General features: G+C 37.1%; 1 protein-coding gene and 6 non-coding genes across 7 annotated transcripts; all 7 read right to left on the reverse strand.

The window, feature by feature from the left end:
* On the reverse strand, positions 152 to 223 carry TRNAP-AGG. Its single transcript has one exon. It is a non-coding gene; the product is annotated as a tRNA-Pro (tRNA).
* TRNAP-AGG lies at positions 7,617 to 7,688 on the reverse strand. Its single transcript has one exon. It is a non-coding gene; the product is annotated as a tRNA-Pro (tRNA).
* TRNAP-AGG lies at positions 8,200 to 8,271 on the reverse strand. The gene has a single exon. It is a non-coding gene; the product is annotated as a tRNA-Pro (tRNA).
* On the reverse strand, positions 8,783 to 8,854 carry TRNAP-AGG. Its single transcript has one exon. It is a non-coding gene; the product is annotated as a tRNA-Pro (tRNA).
* TRNAP-AGG lies at positions 9,368 to 9,439 on the reverse strand. The gene has a single exon. It is a non-coding gene; the product is annotated as a tRNA-Pro (tRNA).
* On the reverse strand, positions 12,420 to 12,491 carry TRNAP-AGG. The gene has a single exon. It is a non-coding gene; the product is annotated as a tRNA-Pro (tRNA).
* LOC105165252 (U1 small nuclear ribonucleoprotein C) lies at positions 13,049 to 15,237 on the reverse strand. Its single transcript, XM_011084205.2, has 5 exons — positions 15,048 to 15,237; positions 14,905 to 14,947; positions 14,416 to 14,457; positions 14,104 to 14,338; positions 13,049 to 13,538 (listed from the first exon to the last, which is right to left on the reverse strand). The coding sequence occupies exons 1-5, from the start codon at positions 15,053 to 15,055 to the stop codon at positions 13,282 to 13,284; spliced, it is 585 nt and encodes a 194-aa protein (XP_011082507.1). The 5' UTR covers positions 15,056 to 15,237; the 3' UTR covers positions 13,049 to 13,281.

Here is a 16,107-nt window from a genome sequence, read left to right on the forward strand (position 1 = left end):
AAAATGTAAATTAGAAAAAATTATGAAATAAAATTATTTATTCACTTTCACTGACGAAGAAGTTAAAATGATAGGAACAAATTGATGGTCGGAGTAAGTGAACTTGAGTTTTGCAAAAATTGTACATTATTTTGCAAAACATAATAGCAATGGGGCATTCCGAGAATTGAACTCGGGACCTCTCGCACCCTAAGCGAGAATCATACCACTAGACCAAATGCCCTCTTTGGATCCCATAAATTTGAGCAAGAAAATAGAATGGTGTGTTCTGAGAATTGATCTCCCACCCTAAGCGAGAATCATGCCACTAAACCAAATGCCCTCGCTGGTCCCATGCATATTATGGAGAATCCAAACACGATATATTGAAGATATGTTGCAATAACTTCTTTTTTATGGTGAAATAAATTGTAAAAAATAAATAAATTTAAATAGTAAAAGTTGGGAGCATTTTCAAACAAAATTTAGAAGTAAAAAAAAAAAACTTGAAATTGAAGTATTTAGAATAATAATTTAATATTTATTATATAATATGTATATATGAATGCATACACCTTTTGATATTCCTTTTCAATGTCCATTATGTTATACTCTTTTGTATCCCCCATGATGATTTTAATTATAATAGTTATGGTGTATTTTGTAACCACAATTTTGATGGTCTATAAATAACACCATATATTTCATTTGTAGAAGAAGCTTTAGAGAGAATAAGAAAGTGATTTGGAGAAGAATACATATATTGTTTTCTTTATATTCTATTAGGAGTGATAAGTCAATATATTTAGAATTTCTCTAAATTTATAACATGTTATCAGCACAACGTTACGCTCGATCAAGGTAGAATGTTTTTCTAGTATAATTTTTATTCTTTGTTTGTTTTATCTCTACAATATCATAATTTTTATTCTTGATGATTTAATAATAAAATATGAGTAATTATATTTTATATATGTCAATGTCTCCTAAACTAGACATATATAAATAATAAAAAAAAAAGTTCTATTATATTTGATATTGCCTCCAGAAGTAGGCATACAATTCTTGATTTCATCCCCTAAAGTGGATGTGATATTACCTCCAGAAGTAGGCATGCAATTCTTGATTTCATCCCCTGAAGTGGATGTGATATTGCCTCCAAAAGTGGGCATACAATTATTGATTCTATCCCCTGGAGTGGATGTGTTTTATAAAATTTCATTGCTTCCTGAAATAAGTAATGAGTTAAAATCATCTCCAGTAGTAGGTGAAATATTTTGGACCAATTATGTGCAATATCATCCCTGATGCCATGTTAAGTATAATGTTTGATTTTCTCACAACCTAAAGTATTTTGAGATAATGGCTTGATCAAGAAGCTCGACGCTTCTTCGCTTATTTAGTTGATTCATGATAATTTTTTTTTATATCATAGTATAACTATTGTTATTAAAATATGACTAACTTGAAGTTAATTTAATTAACTTACTTTACCTACATAGTTTTCTTTTATAGGCCCATGTAGGTATTTTGCTTGTTTTATTAGTATATTTATATGCAATAAAATTTATTTGTTAAGAAAACAACTTTGACATGAATACCATTTAATTGCCATTTGTAACATTATAAGATTTAAGCCAAACTTAAATATATTTAATTTCATGTATGCATGCATGCCATAATAATTCAAATTAATTACATGGTAACTTATATTTTACTTAATGTTAGTAATGTTTTATGTCATTTTTACTTTACATCATGTGTTATACATTTTATTTTATTTATATGTATATGTTGAATATTATGCTAAAAGTGCATATTAACTTATTGTAGCTTAATGACCAATCTCACAAAATTGAATTTTGTTGCTCTTGATGTTTCTGGAAAAAATTATCGATCGTGGGTTCTTGATGCCGGACTGCATTTGGCAATTAGCAAATTGGGAGAAACAATAAAAGAAAGTACTAGTGCTTCTGAGCAAGATTGTGCTAAAGCGACAATTTTACTTCGTCATCATCTTCATGAGAGCGTGAATTCTCAATATTTAACAGTTAAAAGTCATTTTCAACTCTGAAAAAGTTTAAAGGATTGATTTGATAATCAAAAGACTGTAATCTTACCATGTGTAAGATATGAGTAGATACAATTGCGACTGCAAGATTTCAAAACAATTGCTGAATATAATTCTGAGATGTTTCGAATTGTATCAAAAAATTAAGGTTATGTGGAGAAGATGTGACAGATGAACAATTATTGGAAAAACTACTTCTACTTTTCATGCACCCAACCTTGTACTCCAACAGCAGTACAGGGAACGTGGGCTCAAAACCTATTCAAATTTGATTTCATGCTTGCTTCCTGCAGAAGAAATAATAAGCTTTTGTTAAATAACCATCACACCCGATCCAGTGGTTCCAAACCACTTCCTAAAAATTCAGCGGCATTGCCTGAAGTAAATGCTACTTCTTCACGAAAGGTGCATGGTCAGTACCATGGCTCACCTTGGGGCCATTCTTATGGACGTGGTCGTGGTCGTGGAAATCATCATAAGACATGAATTAATCTCAATATTCAGAAGAACAATGGAAACAAGACAAAGAATCAACAAGAGAAAACTACAAATGGAGATCTTTACCATAGATGTGGGATGTCTGGACATTGGTCCCGTACCCGTCGTACGACACAACATCTAGTCAAATTATACCATGCTTTTGTGAAAGCAAATGGTAAAGAAATTGAGACTAATTTTGTTGAGGCTGGAGTCTCAGTCAATACCCATATAGATGCATAAGATGTTTTTCAGTCTATTGAAAATGATGATAAAGATCTTCCTAAGCTGCCCATACAGTTTGGTAACATTACTGAGGATTTCAACATGCTTGTTGATTAGATTTATCTCATATATTATTAGTATTTTTCTATTATTAAGTTATGTTTACTTTTATTTGTAGGGTATTCTTTTAATATCGTAATGTTTTTATATTTTATAATGAAGTTTTTCTTTTACTTGTTATATGTCTATTTCATTTATATAGAATGGATCAAGCCATTACAATATTAAAAGAAAACATATAAAACTGGCCAAAAATAAGTTTTAGAAAGAATGAGAACATATACTTCTGATTTATACGACACATTGATAAGCTCTATTAAAACACATAGTATCACTAACATGAAGTTAGTTGATCAAAGTAATTTTACTTTGTGGCATGATAGACTTGGCCATCTAGGTAAAACAATGATGTATAGGATCATTGAAAATTCATATGGACACCTACTAAGGACCTGAAGTTTCTTGTTAAAGGTGATTTTAGATGTCCAGCTTGTTCTTTTGAAAAATTAATTACAAAACCATCTATGACAAAAATGAATTTAGAATCTCTTATATTTCTCGAACGAATTCAAGGAGACATATGCAGGCCAATAACACCGTCATGTGGGCCATTTAAATAATTTATGGTGTTGATTGACGCATCGACACGTTAGTCACATTTAAGCTTGTTGTCAACACGAAATGTTGCTTTTGCAAGACTATTAGCCCAAATACTGCACTGAGAGCTCATTTTCCTGATTATCCTATTAAAAGGATAAGGTTAGATAATGTCGGAGAATTTCCTTCTAAATCCTTCGATGGTTATTGTCAATCGATTGGGATAGTTGTGACCCTTGTTGATGAGGTCAAAATTGCCTTTATCGGCATGGGGGCATACAATTTTACATGCAGCAGCTCTAATTCATCTTAGACCTACTGCTCGCTATAAATTTTCTTCATTACAATTGGTCTTCGGAAGAGAACCAAATATTTCTAATTTAAATGTATTTGGTTGTGCGGTGTATGTCTCCATACCCCCCTCCTCAACGAACTAAAATACGACCACAATAGAGACTGGGAATTTATGTTGGTTTTGAGTCTTCCTGAATTATTAAATACTTTGAACCAATGATCGGTGATCAATTCACTGTTAGGTACTTGGATTGTCAATTTGATGAGACAATATTCCCGGCATTAGGGGGAATAGATAAGGAGATTAAAAGGAAAGATATTGCATGGAATGCAATATCTATATTTTTTATGGATTCACGGACAAACAATAGTAAACTTCAAGTTCAACAGATCGTACATTTGCAAAGTATTGCAAATAGGCTACTAGAAGCGTTGATAGATACCAAAAATGTCACAAAATCACATATTTCGGCTGAAAATGTTCCAGCTCGTTTAGAAGTCCTTGAAGCGATTCTTACTCAATCAAAGGCATGTGAGTCACATATACGCCGGAAGCGTGATAGACCACTTGGCTCTAAAGATGCAAATCCTCGAAAGAGATCATCTCAATTAATCATGATGCAAATGTGATCATTAGTATTGTCTCTAAGGATAAAATCCCTGAAGCGGCTTTATCTTAAGACTCTGAAAGTAATAAGTAAGATCTCGAGGATAGTTATGAGATGTCTATTAATTATGCTCATAACAGTTTAGGTTGTATCGAAAAGAAATTGAAATGGATGATATTTTTGCTTATTCTATAACCGTCGAAATCATGGATGAAGATGAAAATGATCCTCAAACTGTGTAGGAATGTCGACATCGAAATGATTGGAAAAATTGAAATAGGACCATACAAGATGAGTTAGGCTCGCTAAATAAGCGAGAAGTATTTGGACCTATAACTCCAACACCAAAATGTATCAAACTAGTTGGCTATAAGTGGGCGTTTATATGAAAGAGAAATGAACGAAATGAAAATTGTAAGGTACAAAGCTAGACTTGTGGCCCAAGGCTTTACTCAAAAGCCCAGAATTGATTATACTGAAACATATTTACCTATAGTGGATGCAACCACAATTAGATTTTTAATAAATTTATCAGTAATTGAACAACTGCAAATGCAGCTCATGGATATGGTAAATGCATATCTGTATGGGTCATTGGATACAGATATCTACATGAGAATCCCAGAAGGATTAAAAATGTCTGAAGCATTGCAGTCAAAGCCTCGTTATATGTACTTTATCAAATTGAAAAGGTCCATGTACGGACTTAAACAATCATGATGTATGTGGTATAATCGTCTTAGTGAGTACTTAATAAAGAAAGGATTTTACCATAATCACATAAGTCCATGTTTATTCATAAAGAGGATAAAGTCGGGATTTGTAATCGTAATTGTGTATGTTGACAATTTGAATATTATTGGATCTCCTGAAGAGATTCGACAAGCAGTTGATTACTTAAAAAGTGAGTTTGAGATGAAAATTTTAAGTACTACAAAGTATTGTCTCGGCCTGTAGTTTGCATATACTAAGGGTGGAATTTCCATTCATCAATCGAACTATTTAGAAAAATTCCTTAAACGTTTTCATATGAACAAAGCTCATCCATTGAGTAAACCTATGGTAGTCCTATCACTTGATATTAATAAAGATCCGTTCCATCCTCCAACACTAATGATGAGATTTTGGGCCTAGAAGTACCATATCTCAGTGCAATTTGTACATTGATGTATCTTGCTAATAATATCCGACCAGATATAACTTTTTTAGATAATCTACTAGCAAGATATAGTTCAACACCAACAAAGAGACATTGGAATGGTGTTAAACACATTCTACGTTATTTACGTGGAATAAGTGACATGAGACTATATTTTGAACGACATGATGATGTCAAAACAATCAAATTAGTTGGTTATTCAGATGAGGGTATTTGTCTGATCCACATAATGCTATATCTCAATCTGGATATGTATTCATGTATAGTGAAACTGTTATTTCATAGCATTCAACCAAACAGACTTTGGTAGCCACCTCGTCAAATCATGCAGAATTAATTGCATTATATGAGGTTGGGCGTAAATATGACCTTATTGGAGCAGAAATGCCTCGAAGCTCCGGTGTCCAAAATCCAATCATTTTTGTTCTCGAGCAGATTAGCCTCCACGACCATTGTTGCTATGTTTTCGTCATTTTCTGCAAGGGTGACTTGGGGATAGAGTTTCATGTCAGTTTCTGATTCATCTTTTGCTAGTCTTTCTTTTGGAAACACTGGTACACCTTTTATGTCCTGGTTTCCCACAGCAACAACAAAGATGCTTACTCTTTTAGATTTTTGCCATCGTTACCTTTAAATGGCTTATGATCACTTTTTTGAAACTTTTTTCCTTTGTTTTAAAACCTGTCCTTGGCAAATGCGGAAGATTCAATTAAGTAGCCTTAAAAGAAATAGAAGAGGTAGAATTTTGCTTATCCATTTCCCGATTCACTTCCTCGACTCTCATGTGACTAATTAATTCTTGGAGTGACAATTCTCTTTTCTTGTGTTTGAGATGGTTTCTGATTCGCTCTGCGTAGGGGGGGGGAGGGGACACAATTTTATACCTTCAATTAGTAAGTCTCTTACCAGATTTTCGTATCCATGTGCCTGATCCATTATTGGTTTTCCATCGACCATCCGGAATTGGAGCCACTTGTCAATGATGTATTTTTTGTTGCCTGCATCATCGCCTCCATACCGGGTTTTTAGTTTGTCCGAAATCATCTTAGTAGCTTTCTGATTGACAAAAAGTCGAATAGATCATTTATCATGTGGTTAAGATATGGCCCCTCACCATCTAATTATCTATTTCAAATTTTGCCTTGGCTTCTCCATTAGTTTTCTTTGTCACGTCTATTGAAGAAGTGATGATTCTTTTAGTGGAAAGCTGGAGTTACTGGTGGATTTGTTGACAATACGTAGTCCACATCAAGCTGTTCGAAAATGATTAGGAGCTTTTGAGACCATATTTGAAGTTGGTCTAGTCAAGCGGTTTTAGCTTGGAAATGTCAGTCAGGGATTTTGAAATAGGGATAACCATAAGAATAGTAGCATGATTTATCACTTTGTAGAAATTTAGCTTTCAAATTATTACGAAATATTAAATGATAAATGATGTGATGTGGTAAATCCAGAGGCTTGATAGCAAAATCGCGGTACAATAGTGGTGCAACCATTATAACTATTTGTTCCCCAAAGTTAACGCAACACTCTCTAATATGTGTACTCATGATAGAGAGTTGGAACAACAAACAATATTACTTAGAGAAATATGAAACAAGAATACGAAAAGAAGATGAAGAATTTTAGTTGTGTGTCAAATGAGGCAAACTGAGGCCTATTTATAGAAGAGGCTTCGATTTGTTGAAATAATTTAGGAACTAAGACTCTAAAAAATTAGGTCATAGGAACAACAGCTACTTCAAAGACTTGGTCAAGCAGTTTCAGGAGTTCAAAATAAAGAGAGAAAAAAATGTATGATTTATAGTGATTTCACCACCAAAAAAATTGAAACCGCATAGCTCAGCCCAACCCGGACCGTGACGGGTTGGGCGAGCGCGGGTGTGTTATTTGTAACAAAACTTACCAACCTACACTTCTCAACTCATAAGGTGGCAAAAAGACTCTATATAAATGTGAAGTAAAAAGTTCGTGAAGGCAATGTGGTAAAAAAGAAAGGCTTCTAGTAGCCACTCCTTACACTCATTTGCCAAAATCATCCTTACTTTGTATATGAAAATTATGCCCAAATTGTGCTAGGCGGAGTGGAGCTTGGATTATCTTTGCAAAAATTGCAAGTCATTTTAAGGAAACATACAAGCTAAAGGGGGCATTCCGAGAATTGAACTCGGGACCTCTCGCACCCTAAGCGAGAATCATACCACTAGACCAAATGCCCTCATTGTCCCTCATGCTTTTTATTTTCAAAATTGAACAGGGCCCCTCCACGCTCCAACTCTTGATCATTCTCATTGCTTAAAACTTTACATACCTTCGGGCTTAGGCTAAATCACGAATATTTTCTTAAAAAAAGAAACAGAATCTTAAGCACGAAATCTTAATTTATGATTTATAGTGATTTCACCACCAAAAAAATTGAAACCGCATAGCTCAGACCCGGACCATGACGGGTTGGGCGAGCGCGGGTGTGTTATTTGTAACAAAACTTACCTACCTATACTTCTCAAATCATAAGGTGGCAAAAGACTCTATATAAATGTGAAGCAAAAAGTTCGTGAAAGCAATGTGGTAAAAAAGAAAGGCTTCTAGTAGCCACTCCTTACACTCATTTGCCAAAATCATCCTTACTTTGTATATGAAAATTATGCCCAGATTGTACTAGGCAGAGTGGAGCTTGGATTATCTTTGCAAAATTGCAAGTCATTTTAAGGAAATATGCAAGCTAAAAGGGGGCATTCCGAGAATTGAACTCGGGACCTCTCGCACCCTAAGCGAGAATCATACCACTAGACCAAATTCCCTCGTTGTCACTCATGTTTTTTATGTTCAAAATTGAATAGGGCCCCTCCACGCTCCAACTCTTGATCATTCTCATTGCTTAAAACTTTACATACCTTCGGGCTTAGGCTAAATCACGAATATTTCCTTAAAAAAAGAAACAAAATCTTAAGCACGAAATCTTAATTTATGATTTATAGTGATTTCACCACCAAAAAAATTGAAACCGCATAGCTCAGACCCGGACCATGACGGGTTGGGCGAGCGCGGGTGTGTTATTTGTAACAAAACTTACCTACCTATACTTCTCAAATCATAAGGTGGCAAAAGACTCTATATAAATGTGAAGCAAAAAGTTCGTGAAAGCAATGTGGTAAAAAAGAAAGGCTTCTAGTAGCCACTCCTTACACTCATTTGCCAAAATCATCCTTACTTTGTATATGAAAATTATGCCCAGATTGTACTAGGCAGAGTGGAGCTTGGATTATCTTTGCAAAATTGCAAGTCATTTTAAGGAAATATGCAAGCTAAAAGGGGGCATTCCGAGAATTGAACTCGGGACCTCTCGCACCCTAAGCGAGAATCATACCACTAGACCAAATTCCCTCGTTGTCACTCATGTTTTTTATGTTCAAAATTGAATAGGGCCCCTCCACGCTCCAACTCTTGATCATTCTCATTGCTTAAAACTTTACATACCTTCGGGCTTAGGCTAAATCACGAATATTTCCTTAAAAAAAGAAACAAAATCTTAAGCACGAAATCTTAATTTATGATTTATAGTGATTTCACCACCAAAAAATTTGAAACCGCATAGCTCAGCCAACCCGGACCGTGACGGGTTGGGCGAGCGCGGGTGTGTTATAGTAACAAAACTTACCTACCTATACTTCTCAAATCATAAGGTGGCAAAAGACTCTATATAAATGTGAAGCAAAAAGTTCGTGAAAGCAATGTGGTAAAAAAGAAAGGCTTCTAGTAGCCACTCCTTACACTCATTTGCCAAAATCATCCTTACTTTGTATATGAAAATTATGCCCAGATTGTACTAGGCGGAGTGGAGCTTGGATTATCTTTGCAAAATTGCAAGTCATTTTAAGGAAATATGCAAGCTAAAAGGGGGCATTCCGAGAATTGAACTCGGGACCTCTCGCACCCTAAGCGAGAATCATACCACTAGACCAAATGCCCTCATTGTCACTCATGTTTTTTATGTTCAAAATTGAATAGGGCCCCTCCACGCTCCAACTCTTGATCATTCTCATTGCTTAAAACTTTACATACCTTCGGGCTTAGGCTAAATCACGAATATTTCCTTAAAAAAAGAAACAAAATCTTAAGCACGAAATCTTAATTTATGATTTATAGTGATTTCACCACCAAAAAATTTGAAACCGCATAGCTCAGCCAACCCGGACCGTGACGGGTTGGGCGAGCGCGGGTGTGTTATTGTAACAAAACTTACCTACCTACACTTCTCAAATCATAAGGTGGCAAAAGACTCTATATAAATGTGAAGCAAAAATGACGATGGGAAGTGCTGGATCTGCGGTTTTTACGGCCTTGAGCGTTACATCTTGTGGATGAGGACGAAGCCTCGTAGCTTATCAAGCCCTTCACGGATGAGGATGTGAAACTGGCAATGTTTGATATAGCAGAGGACAAAGCTCCAGGGCCGGATGGCTATTCGTTGGGGTTTTCTAAAGCTGCATGGACAGTTGTGGATGATGAAGTCACTAGAGCTGTCTTGGATTTCTTTGCTACGGGGAAACTTTTAAAGCAGGTCAATTATACGCTCTTGGCGGTTATTCCCAAGGTACACTCCCCTATTACTGTAGCTGACTTTCGTCCCATTGCTTGTTGCAATGTGATTTATAAGGTTATTGCTAAGCTACTGGTCCAACGTTTGAGTGTGGTTTTGGGCAAGCTTGTTAGTCCTTGTCAAGCGACTTTCATACCTGGCAGGAGCATTGGGGATAACATCATGATGGCACAAGAGTTATTCACTGGATATAATCAATCAATTACCTCCACGGTGTGCTTTGAAAGTGGACATACGTAAAGTATATGATATTGTGGAGTGGGATTTTCTCCTTGTCACACTTCAATTATTCGGGTTCCTGGTCATATTTATGAGATGGATTGAAGAATATTTTACAACACCATCATTCTCGGTAGGCTTGAATGGGAAGGCACACGATTTTTTTGTGGGCTCAAGAGGGCTTCGTCAAGGTGACCCTCTATCTCCATACCTCTTTGTCCTTGTTATGGAAGTGATGCACTTGGTCTTCCTCCAAATTATTGAGCAAGATGGACGCTTCCAATTTTATTACAAATGTGAAGCCTCCAATATCTTCCAACTGGGTTTCGCCGATGATGTTATCTTATTCAATCGAGCAGCGGTGGACTCTATACGTGTATTCAAGGACGGACTGGATCGCTTTGGTGATTGGTCGGGGCTTCGGTTAAATGCACAAAAAAGTCATCTCATACTGTCCTGAGCCGCTCAAGGAATGAAAGAGGAGCTGTTGACGATGCTTGAGTTCCAGGAGGGACAACTGCCGATGAGGTATTTAGGATTCCTCTTAATATCATCTATACTATCATAACTGATTACCTACCCTTGCTGAATAAAATTGAGTCTCGTATTGCTGGATGGGAGGGGTTGGCTTTATCATATGCAGGACGGGTGCAAATTATTAAATCTGTACTTTCGTCCCTTAGTATTTATTGGTCTTCAGCTTTCATTCTCCCAAAAACGGTCATTAATGAAATTGAAAAATGCTTACCGAAATTCCTATAGAAAGGCACGGGGAGTAGTGAGTATGCTAAAGTTTCTTGGAGGGAGGTGTGTAAACCGAAAGATGAGGGGGGTCAAGGATTGAAAGACATTGGGACGATGAATCGGGCCCTCATATGTAAAAAATTATGTGATGTTATTCGTTGTGACAGGACATCCATTTGGGTGGAATGGTTACACCAAGGACGACTTCGGAACTCCTCTATTTGGACTATATCTGAAAATAGAGGCTCATGGTGTTGGAAGAAACTTATACGATTAAGGGCATGGATGCGATCGGAGGTTGTTTACCGTATCTGTGATGGGTGGAATTTTTATTTATGGAGGGACCCTTGGCACCATCTAGGCCCTCTTATTCAGAGAGTTCCCCATGGACCTATTGTTACGGGATTGCAGGAACCCAACAGGTTGTGGGCTGTCATTCACGAGGGTCAGTGGCAATGCCCTTCTATCACTGACTTCGAATGTCTGGAGATCTTGCAGGTACTACCTATCATTCACGGAGGTAATGACCGAATTTTGCGGCGATTCTCGGGCAATATTGTCACCACACAAGCCCTCTATCGCTTATTTAATCACCCGGGTCCAAAAGTAGGCTAGTATTCACTACTTTCTGGACCTCTAAAAATTCCTCGGCACATGTTCATTCTCTGGCTCGCTATTCAGGAAAAGCTTGCTACGATGGACAAGCAATGGTTATCACATTTAGGAGGATGCATCCTATGTACTGAGGACAATTTGGAGACACACATGCATTTGTTCTTTCATTGTCAGTATAGTAGACGTTGTTTGACTATTTTCAGACGAATTATTCAATTTCTCTGGCCTAACAGACAGTGACGGATGGATATTGAATGGGCTTTTAGGAAGTGGAGGGGCAAACACATTATTAACATGGCATACCGTGCGCTACTTGGGGCATGCGTTTACCACATTTGGAGGGAACGCAACATGAGACGGTTCGAGCACACTTCGAGGTCGTCGGCTACATTAGCTAGCTTAATCATAGAGGATGTCAGACTACGAATTCTTAGCAAAAATCTTTCTAGCTCTATTAGCTCTAGTGCACTTTATAGATTATGGCGTATCCCTTGGCCTGTCGAGGGATAACATATCATATGAACACTATTGTATTATACCTCCTTTTTCCATTTATAAAATTTACCTTTCCCCAAAAAATGTGAAGCAAAAAGTTCGTGAAGACAATGTGGTAAAAAAGAAAGGCTTCTAGTAGCCACTCCTTACACTTATTTGCCAAAATCATCCTTATTTTGTATATGAAAATTATGCCTAGATTGTACTAGGCGGAGTGGAGCTTGGATTATCTTTGCAAAAACTGCAAGTCACTTGAAGGAAGTATACAAGCTAGAGGGGGCATTCCGAGAATTGAACTCGGGACCTCTCGCACCCTAAGCGAGAATCATACCACTAGACCAAATGCCCTCATGGTCACTTATACTTTTTATGTTCAAAATTGAAACAATGTAGGGCCCCTCCACGCTCCAACTCTTGATCATTCTCATTGCTTAAAACTTTACATACCTTCGGGCTTAGGCTAAATTACGAATATTTTCTTAAAAAAAGAAACAAAATCTTAAGCACGAAATCTTAATTTCGTATTGATCATCCTGTCTCTTCGGCGATTTTCGTTTGCTCCTACTGTGGATCATCATGCCTTTACTTGTGAGTTCTCCGTTGTATGTCAAAACTACGCATGTTATGACGATCATAATGATGAATGGATCGTAAGGGCCTCATCCATTCACCAATATCAACACAGCTCATATTTTGGGCCTCTCAGTTTGAATTTTTGTAATTCAGAATATACTCCTTCTGTACTTCAATTCTCACTCGTAATTCTAAGCGTCATCCAAGTACTCTCAAGGTTAGTTCTTCAAATTTGGTTATGTTCAAACTTTCACAGTATTCTTAATGAGAAGTCTTTTCAATCCCAATCTATGATCTCAGCTGTAGTCCTTTACTTGAGCAAAAGGAAAGAGTTCTGCTTGAAAATCCCAATAGGTAGTTTGCTCTGACTTAAATTGCCAGAAAGAAATTACAAACAGTCCCAAGGCCTTTTGATGAATATAACCAAAGCCAGGAATACATTTTCAGCCTAACCTCCTCTGACACGGAAACCGATCTTTTTCACTAAATTCTTTTTACAAAATTTTCATAGAGATCCTTCCCCTCAAACTCACAAGATGTACTCAAGAATACAGAAGTGGTAAGACTACTTATTAGCTTCAGGAGCTTGAGCACTAGCATTAGTACCATCACCACCCCCACTCGAGGGCAAAGAGACACTCCCTTGATACACTGGGGGCGCAAACATTGGCGGGGCACCAGTATTTGGCGTTCCAGCACTTCCAGGAACCATTGGAGGAGGACCTGTCATGGGTCTCTGGAGGCCATTCATTTGACCAGGCATGCCAGGAGCACCTGGAGGAGGGGCCATCTGTGGCATCCCAGGAGGAGCTGGTGCATAACCTGTTAACAGTGGAATGAAAGAGTTAAGACACAAGGTTCTATGCACATTGCCACATAACATAAGACTGGAAAAGGATATGCGTTAGGTCACCCCAGTCTTCACAGCACAAGGACTCCACAAATGCACAATCTCGAGCACAATAATATCTAAAAGTAGCTTACAGCCAAATTATTTATTGGTTCTCTAGGGAAATATGCTGATCTAGCAGAAACCATAAGAGGGTTCCAATTGATTCTTTCAGGAGAATTAGATGGTATTCCTAAACAGGTCACGTATTTGGTGGGTAATACTAATGAAGCTAATGTGAAGGCTATCAACTTAGAAACTGCGAACAATTTGAAGAAAATACCTCAAATCTTTGTCTATTAAACCCCTAAAGTGTTGGATTCACAAGTGAAGGATATCGTTTTATCTCCCTAAAACACCCGCTCCTACTAGCAGTACTGATCTAAATATATGAATGCAGACTAGTGCTTCCTGGGAATTAACTCTTGAGCATAGATGAGATGCATTTAAGTCCTAGTCAAGGAAAGGAGATGGTGTTCCACGGGAAGTTTAATATACCTGGAGCTCCAGGTATCGGTCTTGGCAAAACCGGAGGTCTAATCCCTGGGACTAATGGCGCTCCAGGAGGCAACTGTCCTGGAATTGGTGTAGGTAGAACTGGCAGACCAGGCCTTAGCTGATTGTAAGGAGCGACAGGTGGCCTAAATGCCCCGAGATGTTCCTTGACCTTTTGATCTATCAAACTTTGATTTAGTTGTGCCTCGTATTGTTGGTAATAACTTCTTACGTTCGCCTGCTCAGAGTAGGCAATGAGATACACACAAGAAATAAAGTTGGAAGGGGGGAGGTTCGGGAGATGAGAAACAAAACCTTGTGCTTGTATCCCGCATTGTGTTGTTTCCTAACTGAAGGCTGCAGTCAGAACCAACAATTTCAATATAGGAAACTTCAAAGATTGTAAAAGCAAGCATACATAAAATGCTAAGACCATAACAAGCATATTCTTCCCCCAAACACTAAGCCGGATTAATCAGCCACTCAGAAGGTGATCAAGGAAGGACAAATTCAAAATCCTTCCTTTTCTGTTACTCCAGAGAACAAATCACAAGCGGAAAGTCAACAAATAAGAACTCTTTAACAAGTCCATAACTTACCAAATAGGAAACTTCCCACATTTATCAAGTGATAGCATTCCCACATTTTTAACCTTTTTTCCGCATTCAACTTATGAATATCAAGAATCCCCCTTTAATGATCCACCCAGGCCATGTAGTTAACCCCATAAGCTCACAATTAGGTACGAACAAACAGATTCAGAGACAAGAAAAACAGTGAGGAAAGACAAGGAACATGACTCACGGAATCATGCGTGAGATAAGTGTCGCAATAGTCACAGTAATACCTGAAGAGAACAGAACATAAGAGGAAAACATAATTCAGATGAAATCTCCGCAAGAGTATCATCTCTACTCCCTAAAAAAAAACAAAAAGTTAACACATACCTGGGCATCGCGAAATTCCGCGATAAACGGAAAACCTGTCGATCAACGAGATCCAATTGGAAAAGCTTTCCAATTAAATTTGAGCTCTTCGCGAAGATCGGAAAGAAGGAAGCAGCAGAAAACCCTAGAGTAACAGAGAGAAGCGTGATTTCATTTTTTACAGGAAAATTTCTACAAATATACTATTGATTGATGCGACGTCCACGCTTTTACGGTGTTTCAAGACCAGTATAGGAAACTACTAGAGGGAGGCTTTGGGCCGGATCTTCATTCGATATGGGTCGGATCTCTGACAGCCCATGTCTCATTTGCTCTCAAATCGTCGAACTCAAATCCAATTTCAAAATTTTCTTCTTTCCAATAACAAGTTCTCATTCAATTCAAATTTGACTCAATATTAAAATAAAGGTATAATTCTCCTCCCATGAAATTTTAGCATAATTATACGTGGATTCTCTATAATTTGAAAAATTATATCTAGTATTTCTTAAGTTTGCTTTTATCTAACAAATAAATCCCTCTGTTAATCAAAATTCATCGAATTTGTTGATATTAACAAAAAGAATAAAAAAAATTCAATCTTAACCCTTGATTAACTTATTACAGGTGAAATAAATTTTTTTATAATCAAATTACCATTATACGTCTTCACATACTATCGCATGCAACGATGATGTATATCTTCACATTGCGTGTGGGTATGCGTGTGGGCAGGGGACCATCTCTGGTGGTGTGCTTGTATTTAGTAATCCTAACGACAAGTAAAAGGAGCGACTTGTTCGAGGATGATGTTTGGTCTCTTGTGATGAAAAGAACACATTATAATGATGACATGGTTTGCTTATGTTGTCTCAATAGCTCAAAACTAAACTGAAAAGGGCACCGCTACTCCTACTCCACTCTATTTATTCACTCCTTGTTGTCTCAATAGCTCAAAACAATTGTACGGCAAGAAGGGTAAAATAGTGTTGTTGACTGCATCGTTTAGAGATTACATAATTATTTTTTTATTTGATGAGGCATTTGTAATATTTGAATTAATGATGGGATATTTGTAATT

The sequence above is a fragment of the Sesamum indicum genome, linkage group LG6 (genome assembly GCF_000512975.1).
Source record: "Sesamum indicum cultivar Zhongzhi No. 13 linkage group LG6, S_indicum_v1.0, whole genome shotgun sequence".
In the NCBI taxonomy this organism is placed as follows: domain Eukaryota; kingdom Viridiplantae; phylum Streptophyta; class Magnoliopsida; order Lamiales; family Pedaliaceae; genus Sesamum; species Sesamum indicum.

What these genes read in the sequence shown, in the direction of transcription:
- LOC105165252 (XM_011084205.2), bottom strand. An exon ending in CTTATCTCACGCATGATTCC is followed by an intron (nt 14,458 to 14,904) that starts GTGAGTCATGTT and finishes TTCTGACTGCAG; the next exon opens with CCTTCAGTTAGGAAACAACA. An exon ending in ACCGATACCTGGAGCTCCAG is followed by an intron (nt 13,539 to 14,103) that starts GTATATTAAACT and finishes CACTGTTAACAG; the next exon opens with GTTATGCACCAGCTCCTCCT.